The sequence below is a fragment of the Nyctereutes procyonoides genome, unplaced genomic scaffold (genome assembly GCF_905146905.1).
Source record: "Nyctereutes procyonoides isolate TBG_1078 unplaced genomic scaffold, NYPRO_anot_genome, whole genome shotgun sequence".
NCBI lineage: Eukaryota > Metazoa > Chordata > Mammalia > Carnivora > Canidae > Nyctereutes > Nyctereutes procyonoides.
Genome location: NW_026575041.1, coordinates 4368377 through 4384012, shown reverse-complemented (window position 1 = coordinate 4384012; position 15636 = coordinate 4368377). Strand labels below are relative to the sequence as shown.

The following is a 15636-nucleotide window of genomic DNA, read 5'->3' as shown; positions in this document are numbered from 1 at the left end:
ACCTGGATTCAAATCTGGGTGACTTGGGACAAGTTACTTACCTTATGTGAGAGTTGGGTTTCCTATCTGTAAGAGGGGACCCATATCACCACCTCCCACTGCATCTGGGTCCTCACGCATGGCTAGGGGGATAGAGTATTTGACCTGGCACCCAAAAGGTGGTAAGGGCTGGAGGATGCTCTTCCCCTTCACCTCTGCAGAGCAGAGCTCCTGCTCTAAGCTCTGCTGAGGAGGACCCTGCCTGCCCTCACCCTCTGAGCCCCAGCTTACCAAGCACAAGGAAGGACAGGACCCATTGTAGCACCGAGATGACCTGCAGCTGCTTTTCCACCTTGGACCTATTGAGCCAAGTGATGGAGAAGAGGTCCTGGAGGGCGGAGAGGATGCTGGAGCCAGTGCCTGCAGCAGAGGGGAGAGGTCAGCCTGTTGCCACGCTTTCTTCCAGTCTCAGATCCCCAGGACCAACCCACCTGCACAGACACCTCCCACAGTGTGAGAGGAGCATGGGCCACAAAATCAGACAGACCTGGGTTCAAATGCAGATTTGCCTGCCACCCAGTAGCTTTGTCATTCTGGGCTGTTTACACGCTTCCCTGTGTCCTAGCTTTAATATGTACCTATTGGGAATGGTGTTCCCTTCACAGGGCCATTTTGGAGACCAGATGAAGTATCCAAAGAGGCTGGGGTGGGGGTAAGCTTTTCATAATTGCCAGTTCTCTTCCCTCTCCTCCACCCCAATCAAACTTCTGTCCTTATCCTTTATTTGGATCTTAGTACAAATATTTAACCTTTGCTATCTATGCCTGTGAGGCCAAGGACAGAGGGTCAATATCCAATTTGCAATGTTTTTTTCTCTAAGTGTACTTTGAGAACCCCAATCCCTGCCTCCTCCCATCCGCAGGACCCCTTTCCCAGCAGGCTGAGCCATCTTGTCCTCACACCAACACCACCACTACCACCACCATTGCCACCTTTAGAGGAATTTCCACTTTCAGCTTCAACTCAGGGCCTAGAGAGGAATCAGGTGGGAGCTTTTGCTTCCCCCAAAGGACCCAGAGGCCAGTGAGCTTCGAGAAGCCTGGGATAGTGAGGGCCACAATTATGTTTGCTAACAAGCGGCTGCCAAGCCTAGAAGTTAGGACAGGATGCACCCACTTAATTGGCTGTTTGGATCTGCTCCCAGCATGATGCCCTGGACTCCAGTGGCTGGTAGGCAGTGGGGCCAAAAAGCCTGGTAGTGGAAGGAGAGGCAGCCCTGGGGAAGATCATAGGTGAGGTTCCTAATCATAGCCCCACTCCTTCCAGCAGCTGGACCAGAGGAAGAGGGCCACTTCCAACCCCCATGTCTACTGAGCGCCAACTGCATGCTCTTCACCCTCTACATCTTCACTGCGTGCCTACTAGATGCTGCTCAAACATTCCTTCACACCAGACACTCTGCAAGGCCCAAGGACTGAGTCACAATGCTGTCCTTGAGGGTTTCATGACCTTTCACACTGGCCTGCTCCTGGGAGAGGGGGTTAGGGGCTTACACTCAAGCCTTTGCATTTCTTCAAAATCTAGAGAGCAACAAGGTCACAACAGGTTAGGAAGGGACATAAACCTCACTGGCTGAAAGTTAACTTTTAGGAGACACACAGATAACACCAGACCTCAAGGCAGGCACACCAGTCCTATCTCCTGTACCTAGTCTAATGGATCAGAAGAAGGGGGCATGGTCCAGCAGAAGAACTAGACACTAGTGGAACCTTGGTTCCACTCAACAAGCAAGACCTCAAGGGCTCCCGGTCATATCCTCAGTGCATGGCACCTATGGGTGCTCAGTAACATCTACCACCTTGCAGGTGTAACTGGGTGGAAGGGGTAGTATGTAAACACAAAAGCAAATGAAGCTGGGCCACAGAGGCATAACAGACATTTTGCCATAAGTGCTCCTTGGCCCTCTAAATGAAAATCCTACCACCAGAGGCCCTTTCTACCTCCACACCTCCCCAAAACCCATGCTGGAGCCTGAGACCCTTCCTTTAGGATCATCTAATAGGGCCCAACAGGATCCTCAGGTGACTGAGGGGCACTCATTTGCGAGGGTTACCCAGGCAGTAGGAAGTAGAGCCAGGGCTAGAACACAGATTCCTGCTCCCTGCTCAGGGAACTTCCCTTTCCTCCACAGCAGGTGCCAAGCACAAAGGGCTCTTGTATATAGGACACTGCAGGTCTGAGGTAGGTTATGTTCAGGGCCTGGTAAACCTGTACAGAAGTAGGGAAACCTGTGTAGGTGTGTGGGGGAGAGAAGTAAGGCCCAAGCACAGGCCTGAATCCCTGATCCCAGGGCTAGCCTGCCAAGTCATGACTTTGCAGCTCCCCTCACCCCGGCCCCCAGGCTGTGTTAGATGAAGTGAAGCAGGAGCCATGGCACTAAGGGTAGGTAAGTCCCTGCTCTGGGTCTGGGGCAGACTAGGTGCCCTGGCTGAAAAGAAGACAGAATGTACTCCTGCACCTTCCTATTCAAAATGGGACTTGGGCACTGTTTAGAAATGCAGGATCTGGGACTCCATGATGGATCTACCATATTGAAATCTGCATTTTAACAAAGATCCTCAGCCCAAGTCTTAGGTAGGGCCAGTCTGGAGCAGGGAAGGAGGCAGGGGGAAGAGCTGCAGGCCTCCACCTTCTGCTAGGCAGGGAATAAAAGGAAATGAAGGGAAGGGCATCAGACATTGCTTCGTGTGACCTATTCCTACTGGAGACAGGACCCCGAGGCCAGCAGCATGAGGAGCGCTTAAGGAACGTTCTCGCCGGTCAGCCCCTGCTTTGAGTCAGGGCCAGCCAACTGGTTCCATTCATCATACGGAGCTCTCCTGCGTGGAGAGGGATTGCCCAGTAATTCCACACTGGTGACATATCTTCCATCGAAACAACCGAAAAGACAAATTCTTCCTAATGCCTAATCCAAATCCATCTGCTAAATTTACTAGCGGTCTCTCACAATTAGATACGGTCAGAGTGCGGGAGGGGGTGCGACCCTCACCTTATTAACCAGACAGGAAAAGGGGCCAAAAGAACTTGCCCCAGCCCCATGGCAAGTGGTGAGAGGCAGGTTTTTTCTACGCTGCCCAGCTTGTTCTCACTCTGCCTTACTCCAACTACCATCCACAGCCCGTTCTGCAACAACGTAGGAAATGCCAAGTCCACTAAGGCATGACAGGTGTTTCTGTGGAAGTCAGAGTAACCCAGAGAGGGAGCCCAGGGTGAAGCTGCCACTCTGTTCCTCGGGCCTGACCCACTCGGCTGCCTCCAGGCCAGACCATCCCTATCTGGCTGACTGCAGAGCCCAGCCCTGGAGCTGGCCTGCCCGTGACACTGAACCCCAGCCCCAGTGGAAGCCCCAAATGGACCTAAGAGACGCTGAGTCATTGCTCCTCTGCCCAGAAAAATCCCTCCTTGCTGGGATTATAGACGCTAAAGGCCAAGCAAACCTGGAACTGTCAGAAGCCATCCTACCTGCCCCCTGCCCATGGAGAGAACCTATCTGGAATGAAGTCAGGAGAGGCCCACAGAATAGAAAAATAAGGGAGAGGAAAGAAGACCCCCTCTCGGTCCCACCGCCCCTCACCTTGTACTAGCTGCTGATTATAAATCCGTTCTCCCAAGATGGAGCCAGACCTGGGTCTGATCTACATCTAGGTTTCCAGTGGCCTGCCAGGACCTGACCTGGAGCAAACACTGCAAAGATTTGCCAAGTGAGAGAAAGAACTGGTCTCTGTTTGGGCTGTTCCTCAGGCTCCCTAGCCCCTCTCTTCACAGTTGGGTGACAGGTGCACTGCCCACATGGCCCACACAGCACTGTCACAGGCACCTTGATCCCTTACTGTGACATCATCACTCCCATTTTGATGATGATAAAAAAGTGATAGGGCCAAGGTTACTCGGCCAGAGTAGCACAGCTGGACTCCATTCAGGTCCGACCTCTAGACTTGGGTTCTTTCTGTTCCCAGACGGCAGGTCTCTCCAAGTTCCTTCTCTCTTCTTCCCACAACAAAGTAGGGGGAAGCTGAGAGGGGACAGGGTTTTGGGTCATGGGCCAGACCAGGTGAAATGGCAGCATGCCTTGAGGTTTCGGTCCCAGTTCCGCCACTGACACCTGTGCGACTCTTACTTCTCTGGGCTTTGGTTCCTCCATCTCTACAGTGAGGGTGGGGAGGATGAATCCTACAATCTCTTTGCTGCACTCTGGTGTCTGTCCTGGGGACAGACCTAGAGGCTCACCACCCAGCAACAATCCTGGTATGGCTGGCCAGTGGATGGGAAGCACCCCCAGGTCACAGCTGGCCCTCACCACTCAGCCGTCAGCACCTCTTCTGCCCAGGCTGTGGAAGAGGCCGATGTGGATGCCAGTGTTGCAATCAGATGCCACACTGTCACCACCTTTACACTTAGCCTGACTGTCCCCAGGTCTGGGGGCGGGGGAGCGGGCTGGCAGGGAACCTCAGCATCTAGCTGAGTCTAGTCTGCTCTCACACCAACCTCTCCCAGCCTCCCTGAGCACAGAGCACCCTCCGTGCCCACTGGCCACCCTGCTCCGCCAGTGTCTCCTGGGTGCCAGGGCTCACACCAATTCATCTATGTGCCCAGAGCCCTGCACAGGGCCCAGTGAGAGAAGGTACTCAGAAGGTGCTTGCACATGAACGAAGACCCATGAGCCACAGAGGCAGTAGGAGGCCTGGATGTCCAAGTCAGACTGAGCGGCCTGAGCAGGAGTTTCCCACTGCAATGGGAACAAAATGCACTACCTACATATCTTTTTCTCAGGGAGGGAGACAAGACAGACCATAGAGTAACTTCACTAGTCCTGTGAAGAAATGTCCCCAACAGCGCATTCAAACAGCTGCTCCCAGGCACCATCTCTCTCACCACTTACTTTACACAGCTCATTATTCCTGGAGGCCCCCCATCTATCTGGGTTTCAGAGTCCCAAAGCACTCCCCAGGAAGGGGATGGGCAACTCCATTTCACAGAGATGGAAACTGAGGTGAGGTGAAGCCAAAAGAGGTTGGAGTCAGGGTACTGGGTAGCTAGGACTCAAGGCTGGAATGTGGGTTCTGCGTCCCTCATCATTCCCGTGATGCCAAGCTATTGAGGGCGGGTTCACACTATACAAGCCAGTGCACACCCAGCGCACACCCAGACTTCATGAACATACTCTTACTTAAGGGAGGGCTACCTGCTTGGCCTCCAACCATGCCCCAACCCTCCCAGGGACATCATCCCACAGACTGGCTATGCAAGGGATGCCAACCCCCCACCCGCAAGCTCCCACGAGTCTGGCTGCCGCCGCCAGGGCTAAGCCAGAGCTGCCTATATGGCGGTGGGGCCCAACCCAATCAGTCGCAGAGCTTAGGCTGGGGTGGCGGTGGGAATGGCTGTGTGAACACCACCTTGCCCAACATCTGATAGCAGAGTGACCAGGGAGGCCGCACCCAAGCTGATGAAACCAGGGTTTCCTGGGCTTCCTCTTCCACATGCCAGAGCCGGGTAGGATCTGAGCTCTAACCCCCTTAATCTGAGGAAGGCCTCTTGGCCAGCTCTGCCCCCACGTGGCTCTGTGACTTGAGACAAGTCACCCAGCCTCCCTCAGCTTCGGTGTCCTCATCTGTAAAATGAGGAGAATAATCCCCATCTCATAGGATTGTTGGGATGACAAGAAAAAGGAATAGTGTGTGGGAGGTACATTCGGCATATGTCAGGTGATCAGATGGCAGCTACCGCCATCGCTTCTACTGCGGACCGCGGACCACAGTGGCAAGGGGTGGGAGAAGTGAGCCAACAGAGTCTGTCAGGAAGTGACAGCCCCAAGGCAGTGCGTTATGAGAAGAGGAGGCTGAGGGAGGGGGTGCCGGCAGGGGAGGCTCCAGGGGGCAGCAAGGCCTCAGCAAGGCCTTGGAGACAAGACCCAGGAGGTGAGGGGAAGGCAAGCAGGCGCTGTGACTGTGGCATCTGTGGGAATGAAGGCTCTGAGGCAGCCATAAACAGCTGGCTTAATGACCCAGGGGTTCACATTTACCAAAAACGGAAGCTGAAAAAAGAGAAGCTGGAAATGGCCTGAGGAGCCAAAAGTGGCCTCCTGGAGAAGGTGGGCCGCGACAGAGACCAGGCTTGAAGCCTCCAGCGCTGAGGAGGTGCCAGGCACTGAACTAGGCACCAGGGAAACCACAGTGAGCACAGCAGATAAAGCCGCACTTGTTCAGGGGCTGGAATCCAGCTCAGGAAAGATAAAGCACCTAAATGTGTGACATGATGCCAGATGAGAGCGCTGAAGATAAATAATGTGGGATGATGAGCTAGAAGGGGAGCAAGAGGATCCTCCATGAGGAGGCAGGAGCACATATGGATAGCCATGGGTCATGCTGCGGGGTGGCTCCCACTGCTTCCTCCACTCACCTTCACTATTGGCCCCTCGGGGGGGAGGAGGGCTTCCAGGCTGGAAAAGGTGCAGAGGACAGGAGGCTGGGCATCAGGAGAACCTGGCCTCTAACCAGCAGGAAGTGTAGCCTTGGTGAGTCACTTCCTGTGCAAGCCTCAGTTTCCTCATCTGTGCAGTGGGGTGAAGACCCACCTCGCCAGATTTTGTGAGACTTAAATGAGATGGTGTATAGGCAAGAGCTTCCTAAAAACTACAGAGCTGGGTGAATGCTAGGTAATTATCAAGTGGGCCTTGGTTTTGGCTCCTGTCTAATGGGTATAACAACCCCTGCCCTGCCTGGAAGCAGATGTGTTGACATCAGCACACGTGAGATTCAAACCCTGGCTCTGACTCTTGCCTGCTGTGAGACCGTGAAAGCCACATCCTTGTCTGAGACTCCATGTCTTCCTTAGTTATAATCCAGGATTGTGGTGAGGAATCTAAACAACTTATAAAAAAACCAAAGAGTGTCTGGCACACCTGATAAAGCCTAGGAAGATGCCAGTGAGGTCACAGAGATGTGAATAGCCTCCAAGGGCTTCTTTTAAAGTATTTTTTTAAGATTTTATGTATTCATTCATGAGACACACACAGAAAGGCAGAGACATAGGCAGAGGGAGAAGCAGGCTCCCTGCGGGGAGCCCATTGCGGGACTCGATCCCAGGACCGTGGGATCATGCCCTGAGCCAAAGGCAGATGCTCAACCACTGAGTCACCCAGATCCCCCACCTCCAGGGGCTCCTTGAGGAGGGAAGTCATCTTGCTCATGTCCTCATCCCCCAAGAATGTCATACCTGGCCCCACCTGGACCTAAGTTCTGCCCTCAGACATCAGTGGCCAAATGGACAGTGGGGAAGTTGCTCCAAAGAGGCTGGGTTCTAGTCTGCACATAGGCAGAGAGATGGACATACTGACCTTGGCAGACCCCTCCAGTGCCAGGGAGGCCCAGGAAGCTAGGTTGAGTGCCTAACAGATGCTACTTATTCAAGGCCAGAGGCAAGTTCTCTTCTCTGGCCCCTGATGGGTACCTTCCAGCAGGTACCCAGTCCTCGTCCACCAGAGTCCTAGTCCATGCCAGGGCTCCTGTAAGTCTTGCACACAAAGTACCTCACCACATGCTCAGCCAGATACTCTTTCCTTCCAGGAAGCCTCTCACACTTTTACCCTTGCCTACAGCCCCCCCACACCCCCACACCCCCCGCCCAGCTAGTGTCCTGTCACCTTCAGATCCAATCTGGTCAGTCCTTCAGCTCAAACTTGGTAGATACCGCCAGTGCTGACCCCTCAGAGACTTTTCTCAACCTTCCTGGCTTTCCTGGCTGACTCTTCCCCAGGGAAGCCGACCTCACCCCTATATTCAGCATTTCTCATTATAGGAAAGGGTGTGCATTTGTTTGCAGGGACTGCATCTTGTTCTTCTGGGTCCCTTTGCCCAGCATGGGGTCAGGCACAGAGCAGATGCTCGATCAAGTGTTTCCCGAGTGACTGGACGCTGGAGGGGACTGAGATGAACAGACAGGGTCCAGACATGACAAAGATAGGCCCTGTCCACAGCTGACTGACCTGTGTGCCACAACAGATGGTCAAACGGAGCTTTCTGGGAAACCAGGAGAGACGGGTCTCCTCCAGCTAGACAGGCTGGAGTTAAAGGCAAGGACAACAGCAGAAGGCTCCAGAGCAAGAAAGAGAAGGATGGAGCCCAAACACTACCATTTTTTCAGCAAGTGTCTTCTAACTACCCTTATACATCAGGCCTGGTGCTGCAGACCTAGGGTGGGAGCTGCCAAATGCTGCTTCTCCTCTGCTTCTTGGATACCTGCTGAGGCTGAGTTCTGCCCCCAGGCAGTACCCCCAGCCATGGCTGGGCGACAGGGCTATGAACAATTAGGCATGGATGGTAAGTCAGGGCCGGGGAATCTAGGGGAGGCCTCCAACCTGATCCGGAGAATGTTCTCAGAGACACTTCCCTGGAGGAAGTAATGGGTCAGGTGAGGTGTAAACGATGAGTAAGGGTTAGCCAGGCTGACGGGGAAGGTGCAGGGTCAGGACCCCAGGTGCTTGAGGCCTGGCATTGGCATTTGCAAAGGCCTGGAAGGAAGACAGAGCAGAAATTGGAGAAATTAACCCCAAGTCGTTCAGCCAGGCTGGAGCATAGCAACTGTGTGAGTGGGCGAGTCTAGTTGACAAAGTGGGTAGGGAGCCATGCAGTATTGGGAATGTCAGGCCAAGGAGTTCTGGGCTCCATCCCAAAGGCCGAGAACACCACTGCCCACTCCCCTCATTCCCCTCACCAGCTTCAGATGGTGCCTTGGCAATAAGCCAGTCATTCACCTGGTCCCAAAGCACTGGTGAGCTCTTTCCTGGAAAGACTAATAGTCTCTCCTTTCAGGGGTAGGTGTCATTAAAGCAGTGCCAGCTGGGACATCTGGCCCAAAGGGGAAGCTGATACACAGCTGTGGTGGGCGTGCTGGCTGCGAAGCTCCCGTCATGGCCAGCAGGACTCTACGGGCTCAGTGGATTCCTGCCTTGGGACCCCCTGTGTAGGATTATGGCAAGGAGCCGGGCGTCCCCAGTATCCACACATAGGCTGGGACCCTTGAGGTCTCAGGATCCCCCCTGGCACTATAATAGAGATTTGGGTTGGATTCGCTGAAATCTGAGGTCCCCACAGGTTTAGCCTTCTGTGCTCTGCTAGAATCTACTAATAAATTTTTAGCCACAAAAGATCCCTAAAAGGACTACAAGCCCCCCCGACCCCCGTAGCCCCTCTGGTCTACTCCAGAGGCCTGGATTTTCAAGTATTTGGTTTTCATGAAGTAGGGTGGAGTCCTGGGAGGTGAGGTGAGGGAAGTGGGGCTCTCGGAAGGTCATATTCCTGGGACTCTTGAACCTGGAGGTGATTGCTTAGGACCCCAGTGGCCTGCCTTCCCCACCCCCACATTCTGGCACATTAAAAAAAATAGCTACTGAAGTAGGAGGAGTTGCCATGGCAACACCGCCAGCCTGTGGGTATGTCACTGAGGAGTTTCCAAAGAGGCCCCTATCCTAGTCAATGAGCAAGAGTGGGGAGCTAGCTCTTCTGGGGCACTCACTTGGGCCCCAGGCAGGACATGAGCCCATTTTCACAAAGGTAAGCAGGGAACAGGAATGAGGAAGAGGTTGGGCCCCATGGACCCACAGCAGTCAGGGGTGGGATTGAAATCCCATTTCTACAGCAGAGCTGGAATGAACCCAAAAGGACCGGCTTTTCCAGCTCTCTTCACTGTACCGGCGACGAGGCTTAACATCCCAAGAGGGCACAGTCTTGCCAGGTTACATGGGAAGCAGATGCAGGGTAGGCTCCTGGCCCTTTACTCAGGACTCTTAAATCTGCTCTAATAAAAAAAGGAATTCATGTTTCCCAAGTCTGTGGATTTGCCCAAAGGGTTTGTGGGTTTGGCTTCCTTGGGTTTGAACCAGAACCTGGGCAGCTACTTCTATCAGGCTTTTGCCCGTTTTATAGATGAGAGTCAGGAAGGGGCAGTGGTTTCCTGAGGTTACAGAGCGGTTCAGTGGCAGCACAGGGGCTGGAGAGACCTCAGACCTGACTCCTAGCCCCAGGCTCTCTGCCAGCAGCAACTCCATATACCCAGGAGACCTGAGAAGTGGTGGAGGCCAAGAAGTCTGAGTGCACCTTTCTTAGGAGCCTTCAAATCTTCCTCCTCCCCCGCACAACCAGGGGGTTACAGGTGTGCCACCCAAGGCCTGGATACAGCAACCTCTGTCTCTCTTGTCTCTGCCTCTTGGTAGCAGGGTCTTGGCACGTGGGTTCATCACTCTGGGGCCCTGCAGCCAAACTGCCCATCCCGACAAATCCCATGCCTCTGTTTATACTGTTCCCTATACCTGAATGTTCTATAGCCTGCCTTGCTAACACCTATTCATCTTTCAATATACAGACAGAATGTCGCCTCTTCCAGAAAGCCTTCCTTGACCCCAACCAAGATAATGTAGCTGTCCCACCCTCACCTTGAGGCCTCCACAGTTCCCCATGCTTCCTTCCCCATCGCTGTGTGCCTCACCATGTGCTGCCGTCCTGTGTACGTACCCCTGAAAGGCAGGGACCAGGGTGGACTGATGCAGGGGCCATACAGAGCCTGACATGCAGAAGGTGCTCCATCAGTAAACTGAGAGGCCCACACCCCAAGTCCCTATGAGGGCAAAGCCTTCCTGGACACATCAGAGCAGAGGCTGCCACTCTCCACAGTGTTGGGAGCCTGCTGCATGTGTCACACAGGATGAATGACAGGGATGAACTTGAGTGTCACAAGTTTAAAAAGCACTTTCCATTCGTGCTCACTCCTACCCTCATATTCTTGAGAGGTTGAGATTTCTGATCCTATTTTCCATATGGGGGGGTGAGATCCCCAGAGGGTAAGTGAGCCACCCAGCCATGTCTGAGAGGGAAGGTAGGGCTGGCATCCTGGCTCTCTAGCTTCCAATGCTCTGGAAGAGATGAGGGGGACCATGAGGGAGCCCAGCTTCCCCTACTTGGCACTTGGCCCTGGAGCCAATTCCTCTTGAGATCAAAGGGATCTCCACAGCAGGGAACAGCTGCAGCCCCTGTACCCAGCACAAGCAGGAACAGAGGAGGTCTGAGGAAGGACTGAGGGATCACACTGAAACTACAAGCAGGACTTCTTTCCAAGAGGAACAGGGCAGCTCTCAGGAGGGCTAAGGTTCCATTAATGATTCACTCATTCAACAAATATTTACTGAGCACCTACTATATGCCATACACTATACTAGATTCCAGGGAGACAACACTGAGAAAGATAAGTCCCTGCTTCCCTCCTGATGATCTTACAGGGGACATAATTACAAACAGATAAGGACGCACGAAAAATTACAAGGTAACGAGAAGGGCTAGAAACAATACAGCAAGATGTGGTAAGTAGGAGGCTGCTCTACACATGGCATGACCAGAAAAGGGTCTCTGAGAGGAGGCTGAGGATCCAAAGCAGACATGAGAAGATCTGGACAGAGGGGCGGCTCATGCAAAGGGCCTGGGGTAGGACAGAACTGGTGGGAATGCTAGAAGAAAGGGAAGACCAGTGGCAGTTCTGGAGCATGGCGTGGTAGGAGATGAGGTTGTGAGGCAGTGGGGGCTGCTCACATGGGGCTTCATGGCCTCCTGGAAGAGTTTGGAAGGTCTAACATATAATGAAGGGGCAGCTGGCAGTTCATCACCTGACATCAGAGCTCTGGGGATCTGTGGTGTCTCTCCACCACTGGGGCAGCTTATGCAAAAAAAGCTTGGCAAGGAGTGATCTACTATCCCGTCCCAGAGACTGGGAGCAACCTTTACTCATTCAGGAAACTGCTGGGCATCTGCAATAGCCAGAGCCCTGTGCTCAGCCCTTCACCTCCTCTCTTGGTTAAGGAGACAAGTCACAGACTGGGAGATGGATCTGGGTTCCAATCCTGGGTTTGATAACTCTGAACCAGCCCCTTCTCTCTGGGGCCCTCAATATCCCATAGGGAATGTGAGAGCTGGGCCAGATCCAGCACCAACAGACAGCTATGATTTTATGACTCAAGTACTTGCTGCTGAATTGGAGGTGGGAGGATGGGGGTGGGGCAGGATTTCCACATCGGCTATTGAGTCACCCAGCCGGCCAATAAAATATTACTCTTAGCCCTCCTTTCCCAGTACAGAGGAGCCCTTAGTAGCACAGATAACCCCAAAGGGGCCTCTGTGTGGTTAGGGAAGAGGTGCAGGGGAAGGGAGACAGCTGTAAAGAAATGGGGGGTACGGGAATAGGAGAGTGATGTTTTCATCCTAGGATTTAGGACTGGGTTGGGCGATTGTCAACCCATAGCCCCAGTTACCCAGCAATCTAGCCTCTTAGTTTCACTCCCTACCAAGCTCCTACTTGCATACCCCCAGTAATGGGGAGCTCCATCTCTATCCACACCAAGGCTGTTGCAGTCCTCAACAGCTGTTAGAAAGGATTTTTCCATGACATCAAAACCAGCCTCTTGTAATCCCACCCCTGCTCCTGGCCTTGTTTTTTTGGAGACACACAGAACAAAAAAATCAACTCAGAATTTTCCTGGAGGTGCCACCATTTTGTGCTGGGTCTCATGTTAAACCCTGAGGATCTAGGCAGGCGTCAGAGGGCTCTGACCTGAAGAGCCTCTGGTCCAGAGACAAAAGCAGGGATACAAATGTGACTAACTCTGCAGCCTCCACCCCAGGCACAGGATAGTTCTTCAGAGACTAGAAGTTACCAGACATTAGAGGACTCCCACCTCCCCCACCAGACACCCACCCACCCATGCTCCCACAGCTGGCCTTGTCTTTTGGCCCAGAAACCAGTCACCAAGGTACCTATTTCAATCTCTCACCTAGCACAGGACTTCCTTTCTCAGAATCCATGGTCTCTCCTTGAATATTGCCACTGATGAGGTATTCACCACCTCACAACAGTGGACACTTATCCAGAGAGGCAAATCAGGCCACTGAGGAGTGTCTTCAAAGACCGAGGATGTAAAAAGCCGATCTAATGGAGATACCTAGATAACCTAAAATTTGCTTCAGCACCCTCCCTGACCCCACCCAGTCTTTCGCCAAAGTAGATCCAGAGAGTTAACATATGACTTGTTTGCATTTCATACCAGCCCTTGCTAGATCCTAAGATGGTATTCCTTGCAGCCAGTTAAGAAAAAGCGGGGGGGCAGTACGGGAGGAGTTCTTAAGATCTGAAAACAACATGGGGAAATGCTCCTGATAGGATGTTAAGGGACTTGGTCAAAATCATTCACTAAAAGTCCTCCTAAAATACAAACTCGAGGTTGAAAACCAGAGTCAACAGCTCCTGGAAGACATGGCTCCAGCTGGTAGACAGCAGAGGCAAGGGGAGGGGATCTCCAGGAAGGACGACCATAGACAGCATACCAGTCCCGACCATAGACAGCATACCAGTCCCGTTCCCAGGAGACAAAAACATTTTAAAACCATGAATATGGGTAAGTCCCTTCCTTCCCTTGTTGCGGGCATCAAAGGGTACAATGAACAGAAAATCTTTCTTAAATAAGAGAAGAGGCTGTTATGGCTATTGGGCCAGATACATGGGGCAGCTCAGGCTGCTTGTCCCCAAAATGGCAAGGGCAGCTCAGTATCTCTCTAAGGGCAATGAGCAGCACTCCAAGGGCAATGCCAATGCCCAGGACACAGTTAAACTGTGATATAGCCCCAAGGAGGTTACTTTGCAGCCACTAGAATATTTTAAGTGACTCTGAGCTCTAGTGGAAATCCTCAGAGAAGCCAGGATTCAGAACTGTATCTGTAGCATGCCCTCAACTCTATACAATGTGCATAAATAACATTGGAAAGGAATATGCTAACATGGCAAGAGGAAGCTATTTTTGGATAGTTCATGGACCAGCAATTGTTCTTTTCTTCCCATGTTTCATTATTTTTTCAAAATTCCAATAATCAGTATGTTTTATTTTTAAAATGAAGGTGGGTAGAGTAGGCGACTGTCAGTTACCGAAGAAATAATGCTAAGTAAGAGAGGTTCAGCAAGCAGAATAAAGACTTAGGAGGAGGGAGGGAAACTTCAAGACGCACATAGACCAAGGACAGCTGTGGTGACTTCCCAAGTGTCTTCCCTGGCCAAGGCTTCTGTTAAGGAAACCTCAGGAAGGTCATGCCTCTTGCCATAAATTTCTCTACCTATACGTGAATGATTATATATTCACCAAGGGCCTCGATTCCACGCTGGCGGAAGAGGGGCCTGGGCCTCCTGGAGGGTACCCCGGTCCTCCTCTCCACTTTCTAAGGGTGCGTTGCTGCTGAGTGGGTTCCCCAGCCCGGCGCCTCCAGGATGGAAGTAGGGCAGATGACAGTGTGGCACACCTGTCACCAGCCAGGCACCTTCCCCAGCTGGTGGCTGTTTCGGGGGATTGCAAAACCCTGCCACTCTGCCCCATCCAGTCGCTCAGGGCTTGTTCCATCTGGTGAGAAGACAGAGGAGGGAACTGCCAGGGAACAGGGCCAGTGCGGCCAGTGCTCAGTGCTCGGGGTTGGGGAAGGCTCGTTAAATATCAACCTCATGTCACACACGGGGGAAAACAAGCTGGGGGAAGGAAAGTGATGTAACAAGAGGTGGCAAAAACTAAGTGCCAGAGCCAGCATGAACTGACTACCATGCCGCCTGCGCCTGTCAGGTCACGGGGATCCTCGGGATCCTCGCCTCTTCCCTGACCCTGAGGCGCGGGGCAGGGCGCCGCTTTCGGAGAGGAACGGGGTTGGGACCTCAGCCTGCAGGCGGGCCAGCCCTCCACCTACGTGCCCTCCACTCCCGTCTGGAGCACACACTCCTGCCTCCCTGGGAGCCCTCGTCCGGTCGTCCTTTCCCCGGAAACCCTCCCGCGGCTTCCCACCAGGAATGAGAGCGGCCGAGGCCCCCAGACCCCACCCCCGGGATGGGGGAGGCCGAGGCCCCGCAGACACCCCCCCCCCGGGATGAGGGCGGCCGAGGCTCCGCAGACCCCCCCCCCCGGGATGGGGGCGGCCGAGGCCCCGCAGACACCCCTCCCCACTCCCCCCCCATGAGGGCGGCCGAGGCCCCACAGACACCCCCCCCCCGGGATGGGGGAGGCTGAGGCCCCGCAGACCCCCCCCCGGGATGGGGGCGGCCAAGGCCTCGCAGACCCCCCTCCCCACTCCCCCACCATGAGGGCGGCCGAGGCCCCGCAGACACCCCCCCCCGGGATGGGGGAGGCCGAGGCCCCGCAGACACCCCCCCAGGATGAGGGCGGCCGAGGCCCCGCAGACACCCCCCCCCGGGATGGGGGAGGCCGAGGCCCCGCAGACACCCCCCCAGGATGAGGGCGGCCGAGGCCCCGCTGCCCCGCCCCGCTCACCTCGCAGGACCCCCGAGTAGGCGGCTATGAGGGTCTTCATGCTGAGCCGCTGCAGCTCACGGCCCCGCGCCCCTGGCCCATGCCCCGGCCGCCGGGGCCAGGGCTTCGCGCCGAGCTCGGGGGTCGGGGGACGGCGGACGCGGCGCGGGGAGCGGGGAGCGGGGAGCGGGGGCTCGGCGCCCGTCGCAGCCCGAGCAGCAGCCGAAAGCGGGCCGTCGGCGGCGGCCACTGCGCTCGGGCGCCGGGAGCGCGGCGCTTTATCA

General features: G+C 54.3%; 1 protein-coding gene across 1 annotated transcript in view; it reads right to left on the bottom strand.

Annotated features, from left to right (window-relative positions):
* The window catches only part of DGAT2 (diacylglycerol O-acyltransferase 2), a 31855-nt gene extending 16219 nt beyond the window's left edge, over positions 1 to 15636 (bottom strand). Inside the window, exons 1-2 of the mRNA XM_055320399.1 lie at positions 15374 to 15636; positions 271 to 399 (exon numbers count right to left, since the gene is read on the bottom strand). Of these exons, the coding sequence (XP_055176374.1) occupies positions 271 to 399; positions 15374 to 15413 (169 nt within the window). The 5' untranslated portion in view covers positions 15414 to 15636. The remainder of the gene's footprint in view (positions 1 to 270; positions 400 to 15373) is intronic.